The 16,692-nt window shown below is 42.2% G+C and overlaps 2 protein-coding genes across 4 annotated transcripts; one reads left to right on the top strand and one right to left on the bottom strand.

Annotated features, from left to right (window-relative positions):
• The first annotated feature begins 792 nt into the window (after positions 1–792).
• On the top strand, positions 793–7,103 carry LOC100825116. Of its 3 annotated transcripts, XM_014900823.2 has the most exons (9): positions 820–903; positions 1,048–1,069; positions 1,147–1,343; positions 1,424–1,558; positions 1,661–1,739; positions 6,180–6,248; positions 6,344–6,425; positions 6,509–6,553; positions 6,693–7,103. In XM_014900823.2, exons 3-9 carry the CDS (start codon positions 1,176–1,178, stop codon positions 6,838–6,840), a joined length of 726 nt encoding a protein of 241 aa, XP_014756309.1. In that variant the 5' UTR covers positions 820–903; positions 1,048–1,069; positions 1,147–1,175; the 3' UTR covers positions 6,841–7,103. The 3 variants fall into 3 exon arrangements, with proteins under 3 accessions (XP_003573427.1, XP_010234349.1, XP_014756309.1); XM_003573379.4 differs by lacking the exon at positions 1,048–1,069 and having other exon boundaries at positions 793–903; positions 1,091–1,343; XM_010236047.3 differs by lacking the exon at positions 1,048–1,069 and having other exon boundaries at positions 795–903.
• Positions 7,104–7,391: 288 nt separating this feature from the next.
• Positions 7,392–16,619, bottom strand: LOC100824816 (thyroid adenoma-associated protein homolog). The gene is made up of 6 exons (XM_010236045.3): positions 16,485–16,619; positions 16,286–16,353; positions 12,862–16,123; positions 12,049–12,308; positions 10,313–10,906; positions 7,392–10,045 (listed from the first exon to the last, which is right to left on the bottom strand). Exons 3-6 carry the CDS (start codon positions 16,090–16,092, stop codon positions 7,627–7,629), a joined length of 6,504 nt encoding a protein of 2,167 aa, XP_010234347.1. The 5' UTR covers positions 16,093–16,123; positions 16,286–16,353; positions 16,485–16,619; the 3' UTR covers positions 7,392–7,626.
• Between the last annotated feature and the right edge of the window lie 73 nt (positions 16,620–16,692).

Here is a 16,692-nt window from a genome sequence, read left to right as displayed (position 1 = left end):
GCTGGATCTTGTGCAATTAGTATTTATGTAATTTTATTTTGTTTAAGTATTCGAGGGAAAACATTGGTCATGCCTGGCATATCGTGTGGTTAGTTCTTGGCTACTTGCTGACTTGCTGTATGTAGTCGGTAGGGAACTGTGTATAGCATCTTACTGTATTACTGATCATTCTCTGTGCGTGTAAAATTAGCTTTGCAATTTTGTTTATGAAGCCTACATATGTAATTTTTTATCTTTTATGTATGGTATAAAAGTGTTCATAACTGCACTGGATTTGATCGATTGGATGAGGCCACTGAGAACTCAAAATTTTGTAAAAAGAAAACAAGGGAGGGTGATATTTTTTCTGTTAGGTCGAATTGAATTATGGTACTCGGGCTATAGGTGGCCAACGGGCCGGCACGACACATGAGCCCAGCCAGACCAGGCCCATTTATCCTACGTGGGCTGAGAAAAACGCTTAGGCCCATCTCCCTGTTTCCTCCTTACCAGGCCGCAATCCATCCTCCATCTTTTTTTTCCTTTTCTCTTGGGCCAAAGTGCCAAACCATATTCCCTAACGGCCCATCTTCCTCTCTAGCTCCTCGCCGGCCCGACCTCCTGCTCCGCTCAAGCGCCCCCGGCCGCCTGTGCCCCACGACGCCGGCCGTCTCCGGCAGGCAGGCCTGCTAAACGAGCCGAGACGTGCCGGCCCGCAAGTTTGAGGCCGAGGCATATCCATCCGTGCCGGGCCGAGCCCGTTACGGGTTGGCCAGCTATAATCCAGGCCGTTTCTAACTAATCTTTCTCTTTTTATTACTCTTGTTTCTGCTGGATCCGATATTCTTTGCCCTGCCTGGCTGCTGCCCGAACGAGGGGTCCAGCCAACCGCCGGCGACCGGAGCTGCCCGCGGCCTTCCCCCGGTGAGCCTTCTCTCCCCGTTTAATCCTAGCACACGACCTCCCTTTCTGTTTTATCCGGAATCCTGCTATAAAAGTCGCCCCTTTGTTTGGGCAATTCGTGAATCTATAGTTGTCTGATTAGCTTTCTCTTCATCGGAATCTAAGGATTCGCTGGATGATTGTGGCCGTAAGAGTTTTTTCATTGCAGAGACAGTTTTTTATCCTGTTAAAAGCGGATTTTTGACGTGCTTCCCGTGATACAAGCAATCGTCGTTCTTTCTGGTTGGAAAAGGATGGAGTTTCAGAGGAAACCTCTGAGTTTGCTGGAGCTATGTATCCGGACCGTCATCGACAACCTCCGGTACGTCAGCAGCATGGACGGCGTGGAGATGCAGCTCCTGAAGAGGATCCTGCCCCACTGCACTTTGGATCAATTGACCCGTATCGAGAGTTGTACCGAGGTACTCTTCTTGAGCGATTGATGTTCCCTTGGAGATCCAGTTGTGGCTGTGGCTGCGGTTTTGATTGTTTGATTGGACAGATGGACATTAGCCCTGCCACTGATGTGCTGTGGAAGACATTCTATCAGCGGCAATTTGGCGAGGATCATACGAACAATGTCGTCAAGAAAATGAAGCAGAGCGGAGTAAACTACCAATGGAAGGATCTCTTCAATGTAAGATTAATCCTCTAAATTTCGTTTGTTTGTTCTTGCTGTCTGTTTCATTGAATTATATTGCCTTCATTCGTGAAATAATAAGTTCTTTTTACTTTGCAGGCAAAAACAGAAAAGCAAAAAGAACTTGAAGAGATAATGATTCAGAGACTCGCTAAGAAATATCAGGCAGAAAAGGCTGGTAAGGAGATGTTAACCTTTAGTCAGTTATGCTTTGAAAAGCTTTGGATAACATAAACTTTTACATTAATAATAAACATTAAATATAGCTATGATAAGGTAATTGATAGATGCCTGCATGACGTACAAATTTTACTCTGCTCGAATTCAACAAAAGCACTGTCGATAGTATGAATGTATGACATATGACATTGCATGTATAACTTACTCCTTCCATACATTTTTTAAGGGTGGATTGATTTTTTTCCTCCCCTTCTATGTGGCCCTATCCCTTTCATTAAACCTTCCTCAAAAACGAAACCGTAATTATAGGAGATGCCTTGTTTAGTCCCCAACTTTCCTGGTCGTGCCCCTATCTCTTTCATGATCTCTTTTTATTACTCCCTCCGATCCATATTAATTGTCTCAAATTTGCCCAAATATGAATGTATCTATGTCTAAAAAGTGTCTAGATACATGTAATATTTCGACATTTAATATGGATTGGAGGGAGTATTATACTTCTACTGAAATCAGCTAATGGTGGGGGCTCCAGCCGTTAACTCTAAATGGAAATCGAGGAGATTCGCCGCAGCGAGTGATTAGGCATTAATTGCACCAGCAATCCAGTGGTTTGTTTCCAGATATGGCACGCCCCTTGGATGAAAATCTCCATGAAGGCAGTCAACCGGTAACCAGATCGGTGGCTAATGATCCTTTCTCGAATTGATAAGTTGGTGTTCCAGTTGAACTTAATGTGGCGCCATCAGTCCTGACTGAAACAGCAGTTGAAGAAGAGGTGACCTCAGTCTTCCATGCAATTCCCCTTGCAAAGAACACATATTAAGGAATTGCTTCTATTGCAGTGCCACCTCTCCACCTATCTCCTTAGTGTTTAATTTGTCATTGATAAGTAACCAAGCAAAAACTTTCAGCTTACGAACACACTTGCTCTTCCACACCCATGACAGAACTCTGTCCGAAGGGACACTCGAGAAGTGGAAATTGTAATATTTCTGAGAAGAGAACATAGCAATCCCTCCAAGACATTTCCAGATGTCCTTGGAGTCATCATCAGTGAGTATCATCCATGATATCTTGAATGATCTGAAATTCAGAGAACACAGCATCCGACAGGGGGAGGTTGAAGAGATTGAGAAGGATCATCCATATTAGCAACTTCTTGAACTGTTGCATAGCTGTTCTTGGAGAAGGGAGAAACATCGAGGAAAGTGAACATACAGGGGGAGCTAAACATTGAAGAACATAGCTGTTCACCACACCAATCATCCATCCAAAACGGTACCGTGTGCCCATCCCCAAGAGCACAGGAAGCAGAGCCCTTGAGTTTAGAAGCTAAGCTGACAATATTCCTCCACCAGAAAGAGGCATGAACAGCCGATTCATAGGTCCGGTAAGCCTCCCAGACCAGATTGACCCAAGGGATGTCCAAACGGTTGAAGAACTTGTGGAGATGCTTGAGAACAAGTGCTCCATTGAGATAGTGAGATCGAGGACACCTAAGCCCCCCTTGCACTTTTGGTTTACAAATGGAATCCCAAGCAGCAAGAGCCTTGCATCTACCAGAGAATTCAGATTTTTTTACAAATGGAGTCCCAAGCAGCAAGAGCCTTGCATCTACCAGAGAATTCAGATTTTTGCCACAGACATGTGCGAAGTCTTTTGCTGATCTCAAACTTTGTCGCTTCAGGGAACTTAAGAACACTCATGGTCTAAGTGTACCCAGGGGCAAGCCGTGAGCATCGATTTAACCATTTGGAGTCTCCTCTGAAAGAAAGAGTCGAACAGCATAAGGTGCTTTTCCATCTGATCAATGATAGGCATTAATTCCTCAGCCAGATGGGAAGCAAGGGTAGCATCCACATTGATGGGAACTAAACAAGATTTTGCAAAATTATCCTGGAGCCCAGATGATTCACCAAAAGTCTCAAGGAGCTCCTTAAGACAGCGAAGTTGCCTGCTAGAGGCCTCCATGAGATCAAAGTGTCATCAGCATACTGTACCCCTGCTGAACCCCTCGTTTGTAAAGGAAGAACTTTCCAGGAACACCATTAAGAAGAACGCCGAAGTGCTGACTCCACCCAAGACAACCACCTATCAGGGAAGCATTATGACGAAGCACTTAGAATAGTCGAGTGCGGAGTGCTCAATGGTAGGGATGCAAACAGGATCCCGTTAGTGGCCCACTTCTAGTTCAATTCTCAAATATCCTATTCAACTTTTGAGCCAAAATTGAATAGGAGATTCGATAATTGAACTAGGAAGTGGGCCATTCACAAGATCCCGCTTGCATCTCTACTCAATGGTGTCAAAAGGCTTTTCGAAGTCAAGCTTGACAACAACAATCTCCTTCCTGGACTGCTTGCAATGATGAAGATACTCGAAGGCCCAAGCCGAACAGTCCTGAATAGATCTATTCTTGATGAATCCATATTTTTGTGACCGAAAACTGTAGGAGAGGCTTATCTATAACCTCCCTGTTCTCTTCAGGGCACGTGTTCTTTATTTTATTTGGAGCATTCAGGGCAAGTGCTCTAGTGGGATCTTGTGTAGATACACATGTCATTACCACCTTCGAGTCTTCGGCAGTACCATTATTTCCCTACTACTTGGTTTGTACCTTCACTAAGTTTTCTATCTTGTATCTTCACCTTCTATCCTTAATCAGACTTGTCTCCTCTGAAACCGTTGAGGAGCTTGCACTCTAGAGAGAACAATACAACCCCAGTCTATTGTGGCTGTTGTTTCTCATGGAGTATCTCATATGGATATCAAGGATGCTTTCTTAATTTCTTACTGGTGATTTACATGAGGATCTTTAGATGCTGACTCCATGTTGTTGTGGCTCCAACAGGCTATGTTTGTTGTCTTGAATGTGCCCTCTGTGTTCTCAACTATGTTCATCCTGCCTGATTTGAACACTTTGGTTCAATGATTCGTGCTGTTAGTTTCTTTCCTTCTGAGAATGATCCTACACTATTCATTCATATCTCTCAGTGTAGTTGTATTTTACATTTTACTTAATTACTGGAGGTCATACACTCATACTTCACTAAAGGTGATGAAATTGATTTTTTAACTGACGGTTAGGTGAGTAATTCATCATATCAGATCTGAGATCTATTTGCTATGTCATGGGGATTGAGGATAACTGCACCTACAATGGTTACTATCTCTTGCTTACATTCAACTCCTATGCATCCAGGATCTGATTGATAGTTCTAGTTTCACGGCTACTCGTGATGGCACGCCACTTGAGGAGCCTTTTGGTTATCACCATATTGCGAGCAGTCTTGTCTGTATCACTGTTACCAGATCGGATATTACGGCAGTCTTGTTTGCCAGTGCTTCAATGTCATTCGCTATGGCCACCTGCTTCGTGTGCTTGGATGTTTGATGGACTGCATCTTGACGGCTGGTCTATGCAGCGTGCAATGTTCTAAAAGTGACTTAGGTGGCTGTCTACGTGTTAGGTGCCCCTGGCCATGACAATTTTTCCTAGTTGGCATGATAGGAGTCATGACCAGCTAGGCTGCCCTACTGGGCTGTCTTTGGCGTCTACGTGCCAGTCATGTACTTTGTAGGTGCAGCTACATAATTTAAATTCCTATTATGGTGTTCGCTCTCTTGGAAATTAAGGTATGTCTCTACTATTTGTCAAACTTAGTATTTTAGTACAACATGTAATTTGCATTGTCTGGCAAGGTTGTTCCTTGTCGCAGCATGTACAGTCTTTAGAAAACCGTGCATGTTTGAATCAGCTCTATTCTTGCTCTGACTCAACTTGGGTGTGTGATCCTGTCTCGCTCTTTACTACCTATTTGCATATGATGGGATCCAAGAAGCAGACTGCGGTGTCATGTTCTAGTGCTAAGTCTGACCACTGGACTCCTGCTAGTTGTTACAAGTGCCTCGGGATTGGCTGACTTTGCTAGTTGCTGGCTGATCTTGGTGTCTTATGTGATGTTTTCACACAGATTCTTCATGGCTTCATTTGTGTCACTCAAATTGCAAATGATAATGTGAATTATGCATTGACAAAGCATCTTGGTGCGGGTGCGTCTTTTATATGTTGTCCTTCTATAGCTGTCAACCATCTGAATTTCAGGTTTCAGAGGATGTGTAGATATATGTGTACTCCATCAGCCTAGGGTGGTCCATGTAATACTTGTATATACTACTCCCTCCGTTCCATAATTCTTGTCGAAATATTACATGTATCTAGACGTTTTTTAGGAATATATACATCCATTTTTGGTCAAATTTGAGACAAGAATTATGGAACGGAGGGAGTATATCACTACAATAAACTTGAGATCTGATAACTCCTTATTTAGGACAGAAATGTAACAGCTAGTTCTTTTTATGACAGTCTGGCTTATTATTCAAGATCAGTGTGATTCTTGTATTAATATCACTTTCTCCTCTCCTTTTTATCCAGAGAAACAAAGCAAACAAATTAAACTTTGTACGAAGGTGCCACCAAGCAGCAAAAGAAGTTTTTTTGGAGGTGATTTCCGGTCTCTGTTTCTACCAGGTTTCATCCTGCAGTATTTTATGCTTTCTAGCATTTTTTTTTATTAAAAAGAACCCACTACTTGACAGGTAGTGGACCCAGCTACCTATCCAATTCCAGTTCCAGCTACAAGAGCCCTATTTTGAAGAAGGCAAGGATGGAGGTTAACAGGTAACTCTCACTCCTGAAATGATCATAAATGAAGTTGCTTCTTCTCAAACTATTTTGTTTAATACAATAATGCTCTGTTACAGCCAGGCGAAGATGCAAGCTGCTATCCAAAGGAATACCCTTGCAAGGTTCGTCACGTTGCCATACGCTGCCAGCCATTTTACACGCATTTTCCCAGAATTTTTTTTACATGTTTTGTTCCTTAAATCCCTCGCGGTCTTAACAGTCTTTCATTTCACATGACTAACCTTAGCTCTCCATTTACAGATCATCTCAGTCAACAAGGATGACCTCTTCCAATGGACAGCCAACAAGGACGACAACTATTCACCGACCCAATTCCACGATAACCATCACCAAACCAACTGGTTCGAACAGGCCGATGCAAAAGCAGAACACCAGACCCAAATTCTAGGAGCGGACTACCATGGCCTCATGCTTTCGACTCTGGAGCGCGCCATGATTGCGCAGAAGTGGTCTCTCCTGTGGACAAGCTGGTGCTACTTACCATTTCATAAAGTTCTGTGTGCCATAGGAAACAGTTGTTTGGTTGCCCCCAACTGAGCACCTGTACTTGTATCTCGCAGGAGTAAGCGCACCAACTTGTATCATAAACTAATGTCTGTAACAAACATGTTGTTTTTAATATGATATGATGGTTCAAAAAATTGTTGAAATGCAGGAGCCTCAGAAAATTGTGATTCTGTGAGAAGTTCAACGATAGCACATAAAGAATTAACTAGCAACAAAAAAGTATCTGTAACAAGCTTCTTTTTATGTGATTCCGTGAGAAGTTCAACAAAGCACATAGGGATAAGTATTCTCTGTTCCTTTCTATAGTATTACGTCTTATAAAAAAGACCGCACAGTGAGTACCAACAATGGCAGACAATAATCTGGAAGTGAAATGAGGACAAAAGACATGCCGTGATACTCTTTACTCAAAATAAATACTCATGAATCATATGATCCAAAGCCATTATCGAATTTTATTTCCACATCAGATGAAGAATAATAATGTGAACTTAAAAAATGAACAACTTATTTTTTGGAACAAGGGCCAATCCCTGATCACACATCACAGGCCAATATATAACATTTGTTTCCTTTCAAGTATACAACTCAATATTGTCAAATAAATCACATGCCGTGATGCAACTAGTTTTACGACATACTCCATAGTACTTGTACATGCGAAAAATCACCTCAGAAGAAAATAAGGATCAAAACTTTCTGAGGCTGAACTCCCCACTTGGTCCTCTGGCTTGCTTGGGGATCCAATGATCCCATGTGATTTCTTCACTAGCAAATAAAGGTTCAAGATCAAGGGATTTTTCAGGAATGGTGTGATGAACCTTTCAAGACCTGAAAATTCTTGCAGATATAACTTATGCCTGTCCTCCAGTTGTTCCATCGACCCTGATTGAGTTAGCGTGTAAAGGCCGAGCAGATTTGCATACACTGATGGGAACACATCTTTGTGGTTGCCGATGCCGCCGATCCAATCGGTTTTCCCATCTTCTTCAAGATAGCCGCTGGTCAGTGATGTGAGCTGGTGCAAGAAGTTCTCCCTCCAGTTCTGCAAGAACAATTCAGTTCTCCCTTTTGTTGTCACCTGATTCTCGGACCCCAAAAGCTTCTGAATATTTGAGCAGGAGATTTGACATATCAGCAGCTTCTCCTCGTGGTGGTTATCGATTTCTTTATCGAATATCTGACGGACTAAATCCCCATGAGAATTCAAAGTGTTGGAAGTGTTCAAAACCACCCTTAATAAGTACTCAATGTATTTCAGCCAATGGCCAAACAAATAAGTTAAAAATTCGAAGCTCAACTCGATCACTCTATCCACTTGCAGTGGTGTGGAATCATCACATAGGTTATTAGCAGACCCATTTGCGATTATCTTCTGAACATTCTTAGCAAGTTTTTGCCTAAGATGAACATCCTCATCCTCCAGCAACTGGATGCATATGAACCACAAGTCAAGTATCTTGCATGCATAAAGACTGACAACTTCACCCAAGTCAGCTTCCGAGCATCTCTCCTCGATATGGCATTCATTATGTTCTGAAGGAACGTATGCGTTGGACACAGATGCTTTCACAAAGTTTGCCTCTTCAAGAAGACCCGAAGCAATAATTGCTTCAGCGGCAGCCCTTCGAGAATTCACAGTTTCAGACGGTGCACTTTGGTTCTTAACAAGACTGACAAAAAGGTTTGTGCTGGTAATGGCTGCAGACAATCTATTACCATCGTTGATTCTGACAGATGAAGTAGAGAGTTCATTGGTTTGAAGACCTTCCAGTAACACACCATTCCTGAGCAATTTAGCAAACTGCTTCATGCACATACCCATGCAACACAGAATCATTTCTCTGGTTTTCGCATGTGAGACAATGCTGTTCAAATGAATTAATCTGTCCCAGATGCATAAAAAGGTGTTAGAATCTTCTCCATTGTTGAACTGACATTCCATGTTCCACGACAATATGATCTTCAGACTATAATAAATGCATTTGGGGTGTTCTTCCGCAAATAACCTTTCCATTATCACAGAGTGCAGATTAGCCCTTGCCCATTGGTGCAAGATGTTCATAGCATCACCAGATCTGATGGATTTCACAAGCTGCAGGATCCTTTTCAGCACTGTAATTCTAACATCATATATAGGATCAGCAAGGCAGGACATAATCTCCTTGTGCAGCTCAGGAAGGGAGACCTGACAAGGCATCTCAGACATGCTTGAAGTCCTTTGATCAAGTATTTGCAATCGAATATCTTCCTCGGCAGTTTCATCATGTCGCTTGGGGATGCCAACACAGCTGAAATATGAAGCAGCTGCTTGCTGTTGAAGTTCAATCTGGGTTGGATCATGGAATGTGTAGTGGGTTGATGTTGCATTGTTCAGGCACTGGGAACTCAGTTGTAACAGCAGTGTCTGGATGACATCAGCATGCTTGCTTTTCCCTGTTCTTGCAACATCAAGCATCCGATCCAACACTGACAAGTACGATGTACTTACAACAGGGCATGTGCATAATTTACGGCAGCCAAGCCAATAGCACTTTGAGAGAACCTCAATTAGTTGGCCAAGAATCTGATCCTTCTTGTTACTGTCTGTCAAACCTCTAAAGTTGCTATCGAGAAGAGAACACAGCTGCAGCAAAAGGCCATGGGTTGAATTGAATGAAGAAGATTTCGCAGGCCGAGGTGAATTTCTATTTTCCACATTAGCGGATACAGGAGAAACAGAACCCTGAGAACTGTGCGCTTCCCTTCTGGAAGGTAAATCAGCCAGTATATGACTAACAACATGATGTAGTCTCTCATTAGATACCAAACCAATTAAGGCCCTTGATGCAAGGATACGAACCCGGTAGTTACTCTGGGTAGCACATTTCTGGATAAAAGGTAAAAGCAAAAAAGGATCTAAAGGATCATCAGCTCCGCAGCTTATAGGGGATGGCTTCAGCCTTGATAAAAGAATTAGAATAGGACACAGGCTGGGGTGTATGGCTTTTGCGATATGTGATTCTAAATTGCAGGAAACCCCATCAGCTAGTTGTTCTGTTGCAACTTTCAGTTCACTAGAAAGGAAAGGATGAAGTGCCGGATACCTACAAGATAAAACAAGGTACACCTCAGTCAATACAACAGATGATTCCACCAACTGAATATTTCTTTGCAGAAGTAGTTCCTCTGATACATCATATAGTTATAGACAGCACTGAAGAAAAGAAGGATTGTCGATATTACTTCAATTAACAAAATTCCTATTTCCTTTATGATACTGATGTCATAACGTGTGAGAAGAGCAGGGCAATATAAGATCATAAGACCAATGTTACTAGACTGCAAACCATATAAAAATGTGATGAACTTGCCTGTGGAAGAATTCAAGGCCAGTTATTGACCGTCGTGCTGATTCACGTTTCTGCACATTCAGAAACCCAACCATCCGGCGGACCAGCGCAGTATATGCAAGACAAGCCGCATTACGCACTTCCCAGTAAGGAGATGAAAATGCACGTACCGCAACTATTGTTGCCTCGGCACAGAAGCCAGAAGTGTCAGCTGCTAAATTCGCATCATTAAAGGCAGCTCTAAGCACATTGAATACATGCACTGCAGGAACGACGCCCTCATCTCGGCTTTTGGACAAAGTTCCATTAGAATGAACACTTATGGTACTTCCTGATTGTGGCTCACAGAAAACTCCAACACAATCTTTCATTGCTTCAGACTTCTGGTTGCAATCTTTCTGAAAATTAGCTAAAGATGTTCTAGCAAATTCTATCAGCCACTCTAGCGCCCTTGGAAGTAGCTTCTTTGGTGTTCCTTCTGGTTCTGCCAGAAACAGGGCCATAAAAGAAGCAGGGATTCCTGCACTTCTTCTTAGCAAATCATCTACAGTTTGCCCTTTAGCGACTGTCCTATCCATCAGTAACACCATCCATGATTCTGTCATTTTGCATAGCCTGTAAATGATGAAACAAATTAAAGATTAGTGCAAATTAAGTAACACCAGGATGCAAGCTATCAAAAGTTCCTATTGGACATGATCCACAACTGTAGACAGTATAATCTAATTTAACAGAAAGTTTCAACTCCACATCTTCTATATCTAAGTAGAAGCAACCCACTACTTGATTTCTCTAAACATGCAAGCATGCCACATCATCACATAATTAATATGTTCACACCTATTTAGTGGAAAATTCATACTTTTGCACATGGAAGCATGTTACTTCCATCAAGCCCCAATAAGTGAAGAATGTACAACTTTATTATATGTTTTCAAATACTCTTTATGTTAACTACAAATTTCCGCAACAACGTGCGGGGCATCATCTAGTACACATAAATCCAGAATCGGATTTCAACCACAAAGTAACAACAAACCATGTATGACGCTTTAGACCATGATGGAAAAGAATGATGGTTACTAACATCTATTACCTCCTATCCGGTATACAAGGCCCATCTCCAAAATCACTATAACCAAGGAGAGCCTAATAAAGTTTAGGATCAAGCACTAAATCTCATGAGTTAACTACCATTTGTCTTTATATGCATTGGCTAGTTAAACATAGAACATGCATTGGATGGTTTGAGATGAGATTTCAGGATTTTGAAGATGATCCTTGTATACAGGAAAAGAGGTCGTATTAAAAAGGAAACACGGTTCTGAATTTTGCTCTTCAGAATGTTGAAAACATACTGATGGTCACAGTTATAGCATTTATACATCAGTGTGTCACTCAATCATGTGAGATACGTTTGTACCACAGGAATGAAGCTGGTTAACAAGTTGGAGCATGGACTTGTGTGACACCTCAGAAAATAAAGGAATGAAATTTCACTTGTTGCTGGCTTATTTTTTTTAGATGAAAGGGGCAGGGAAACCGAAGTGCAGGTAAGTCTTCAGTTATTATATAACTTAAAGTGCAGAAATGAAAACGTGGTCACAGGCGACCAACTTAAAGCAAAAGAGAGTTAGTTTATATACATGCTTTTATGTAAGCAAAAATTGTAGCACCAAGTTATATGCACATAAAGAATGTTTCCCTCGGCTTCCAAAGAGATTCAGCAACCAGCCTGAATGAGCAATGGAGCATACCTTGAATCATTTGAACAAAGAAGGCGGTTGCAGAGGGCAGTAAGTCCAGCCCTTGTCTTATCAATTGCCCCATTATGCTTCATTTTAAGAAGAACTTGCAAGAAATGATCACCCATCATTTCTAACTGTTCCACATCAAGAATCTCCGGAGACATGCTTGTCTCCTCGTTATTGTCAGGCAATCCACTCTGAGACGAATTTGAGTGAGAGCACACAGGCAATGGAATTTTCCTGACGATGGTTCCAAAAAGAAGACTAACCTGAAATATGAATGGAAAGACTACATCATGTAAAAACATTTAAAAGCAATATTCAGAAAAGTGCATTGGAACAATGACATGGGTCTGAGTGAGATATGGGTCTGCAGGTTCCCATAAACAAGAACTTTTTCTCGATCTAATATATTTATCAACATTATGCCCTCAAACAGGAAGATAAGCCTTCATGCGTGTCCCCCTGATGTTGGGCCTAGTTCTATCCTTGTATAGTTGCCAAAGCCTTTTTTTTTTCTTTCTTTTCGGTTCTTTTTTCCTTTCTTTGAGCCTTTGGCTCTTTTGTTGTTGCCGGTTTGTACTTGCGCTTTCTTCTCATGAAAATGACACGCCGCTCGGCGCATTCTAGAAAAAAAAGCCTTACATAAACACAACATTTTAGTGGACAATCACATTTTGAAAATAAATGGAATGATCAGAAAACTGTTCCATGTCATATAATCAAATGTGTTATGGCAGTTAGTTAAGTTAGAAACAGATAAAGCTAGTGAAAAGAAACTTTCTAAACTGGTGAATCAGTGACTAGGAACTAATCGATTACCTCCTTCATAGCAAGCCAGCAACCAACCATAATAACATGTTCGGCCGGTTTGCCACCATTTCCTGATTTGGCGTTCTTCTCTGCTATTGCTGAAGCAGTATCAGAATGATCCTCATCAACTATATCCGAGAGGAAGGAACCATCATCAATCATGTCATCCATATCATATGGCATATACCATGCATCAGAAGAAACCACCCAAAGGGCCAGCGAAGTTATACGCATTATGAGTTGAAGAAGTTTTCCTACCAGATGCCTCATTTCAGAAACACACGATTGGATCACTGCAGAGTTCCAGTGTAGCTCTTCGAATGTGTAGCGCAAGGTAAGAAGAACTCCATGAACAAAGCTTTTCTTACATGCTTCAGAAAGATCCCTCTCACCCTCTTCCACAACAGTACAGAGCCACTGAAGGAGTGATGAAATATACTGCGCAACTGGATTTTGACTGGTAATTATTTCTGTATCTTCATTTGTAGACTTCGTGTAACACTGAAGGCAATCATTTTCTTCAGAAAACACAATAATACATCCAAGCTCCAGAACATACTTCCTAAATATAAGTCGGAAGGTTAGTGCACCAGCATCACTTTCCCGGACCCGTGGGCTTAGCACGAGTTCTTTTGCCCATCTGATCACATCATCAATGGATGTAGTCAGAGAAATTCCAGGAAGCGGAGTCGGAAACTGCAACAGGATGCGAAAAGAGTTCTCCCTTAGCCTGTCCCAGCTATCAATAATAGATCCTACAAATGAAATTGTTGAATCTGGCAATGTTATGCTGTCATTATAAGGATAAAGATCCTTCTTCCCTTCAGTGCGACAAATAGGCCATACATCCAGCAGTATGAGAATAAGCTCCATTGCAATAGTTTTCCTTTCGTAAGGACCAGAGGGATAACAAGAGTTAAATAGAAAGGAGCCCAACCATTTCATAAATTGGAAGAGATCCTCAGCTCTCTGCACAACAGTGTCCTTGACTATGGCAGTACCAACAGGATTAGCTTCTTTTACAATAGAAGTTGGAGATGGAATCCATGACCCCTGCTTTAGCTGTCTGTCCAGTGCTGTCCGCACCCGAGCAAAGAACTTTCTAAATAAACCTGTCCATTTCATTTGAAATGCTGTTGAGCTACAACGCATATTCAACGGGACTGCCTCTTTAAGCAAACTTAGTTCCAAGGAGGATGGAAGACTCGATGTCTTGGGATTTAGGAAGAGTGATTCAGCAGCATCTATACGGATAGTTTCATCACTGTGTGTCAGAGCCAAAACAAACCAATTAACAGGCACCGTAACAACAATCCCTTTAACAGATATAGCTACAGCATCCTTCTTACCCTCCTGCTGAGACAATTCATTAGAGTCCAAATGAATGTCCCCTTCCACAAGTGCGAGATTTCGGGAGACCTTTAGTAGTGAAACAAGTGCAGCTATGCACTGATCACTTTTCAAAGCAAAATCAATTTTAGTTGCCTTTGCACTTGGGCCAACAGAGATGAATCCAAGCATTGTAAATATACTATCTGTATCAACTTCAATAACAGCCGGCAGTGCATAAGTATTTAAATTAGATCGCAGCTTTGAATTTCCAAATGTTAGTCCCCGCATCAAAGGAGGCAAGCACAAAGCTCTGAAGGCATCATATCCTTCCTCAACACCATCACTATCCCAGCATTCATCTCTTAAAGTCTCAAGGAAGCATTTTAAAAACGATGTTGCAGCACAACAAACATCATCATCCATGTAAGCATAAGCTGTTTCTAGAATGAGGTCTGCTTTCAAGCTTAGAAGAGATTTGGCACCCAATCGCTTTGTTAAAGAAGCTAAAGGGATGTATCTACCTTTACACCGTGGACCTAGACGAAGTAAATCACTGGCAATGTTGCACAGAAACAATTTGTTGTTTTGGTCTTCCGATGGAACACATGCTTCAATATCTAATAGGAGATCAAAGATGAGATGCACCTGTTTTACTGTCTGACTCAAAGGATCTTCCAGGTTGCTCCATATAATTTTTAATAAACGGTTGATAACATCTCTTGAGAAAGGCTTATAGTCACCAGAGAAGTCAGTAAAATCAGCTGAAACAGAAGACTTTATCTGCTGCAGACATATTTGAGTCACTGTAAGAGCATGGAAATTGAAGTGCCTATCAATTGGATTCTCACAGTGCTTGCAAAGCTCAGGTAAAATCCCATCATACAATATAGTCCATAAAGATCCATCTGAATGAAGCTGACGCACATTGAGTGCTTTCCTAGGAATAGCTGTCAAAATCCCTCTAAGCAAACATAGTCTACTCAAAACTGAGAGATCTCTGATTTCTTCACTCAAATCAAAATCAGAAAGTGCAACATGCGCAGATAGATCCCTTCTATCTTCATGATCAACAAAGATACCGAAGAGACCTTGCGAAATAAACCAGGAAATCTCCTCGGGACTCATGAAAACCTGAATCGCAGCACAGAAGCTCACTCCAGAGGCCACCAGACAATCCCTCGAAAAGGCAGATGACTTTAGAACAGTCAGTATTGTCCTAACAGCACTCTTGAAGACACTTGATGCCTTGTCCAGTCCAGTAAACTTCGAAGGGTAACGCTGCAACAAGTAGTACATGCAAGACATGGCCTCTTGGCACTGCTCCATCACAACCGGAGATGGCCGGGACCCATCAGCTATGTCTCTAATTACACCATCAAGCCCAGCGACCACATCCAACGCTGTGATCTCCGAAGCTTCCTCAACTGCCTCGTTCAAAAACCCCAATTTTGGGTACCCAATCAGTGATAATGCCGCTCGAGATACCAAAAAACTCTTTGCCTTGACACCAGAGCCACCATACTCCTCACAGAGCGAAGTAAAGCACCCACTGATCACCGTAGAAAACTTCTTGCACTTGGCAAGCACAGATATTACCGTGCGATGGAGAGGAAGGGAGTTCTCAAAGAAGAGAATCTCCAAATAAAGCTTCACAGCAACAAGCACCGCATGGTCAGGAATCGCTGGACCAGAAAGAAACTGCACAAATGCAGACGCAAAGTCCTTGACCACGATGACTTGCGCATAGGTGGAGGGCAGGGATATCAAATTGTTCAATTGGGCAAAGAAATCGGATGAGGAGACCTCCGGTGGCACAAGGGATAGTGCTTCCAGATAGTGCTTGGGGAACACAACTGAGGTATACGTGTACCGATGTCGATGCTGCAATGATCGCCAATTGGACGACATTGTGCCCCGATGTTAGCTCCTCCACTTCAATCTGACAGATAAAATTGCATGTAGAAAATAATTTTTCAGTCAGTTTAAGCACAATGCTACAGTCAAGAACCAGAATGCATCCTAATAGGCAATTTAGAGCTCTTCTAGCTCCGATAAGTTAAAAATAGAGACAGACGGACACAAGATTAACAGAAGAACTCACCTGAAAGCAGAGGAATATCTGGAAAACAAAATCACAACTTCTCTGTTCCGGACCAAATATACTGCTCCCTAAAAAATCACAGAAACAATCTGAAACTTTTCAGCTGGTGTTCGCGTACAAGCACACACAACGAATGAACATTCAATCTAAATTCGAAAAGGACACCAGCAAATTAGTGCGCGGAGGGCGAGGGGCTCACCTGAAAGCAGCGGCGGCGGCGGCAGCCACAGCCCGCCTCCACGGAGAAAGGAATCTCCGACGAAGAGAAGCGAAGCGACAGGCAGGCGTGGGGTTTAGGGTTTGGTCTTCTTTTCCGTCTCGTTCCCCCTCGCAGCTTTGTTCTTGTTTTGGTCTGACCGAAATGCCCCTAAGCCCTCACAGATGATTACTCAACCGTGCTTTGAGAT

The sequence above is a fragment of the Brachypodium distachyon genome, chromosome 3, assembly GCF_000005505.3.
Source record: "Brachypodium distachyon strain Bd21 chromosome 3, Brachypodium_distachyon_v3.0, whole genome shotgun sequence".
Lineage (NCBI taxonomy): Eukaryota > Viridiplantae > Streptophyta > Magnoliopsida > Poales > Poaceae > Brachypodium > Brachypodium distachyon.
Note: the sequence above shows the minus strand (reverse complement) of the source record. Positions and strands in the feature narration are given on the sequence as shown.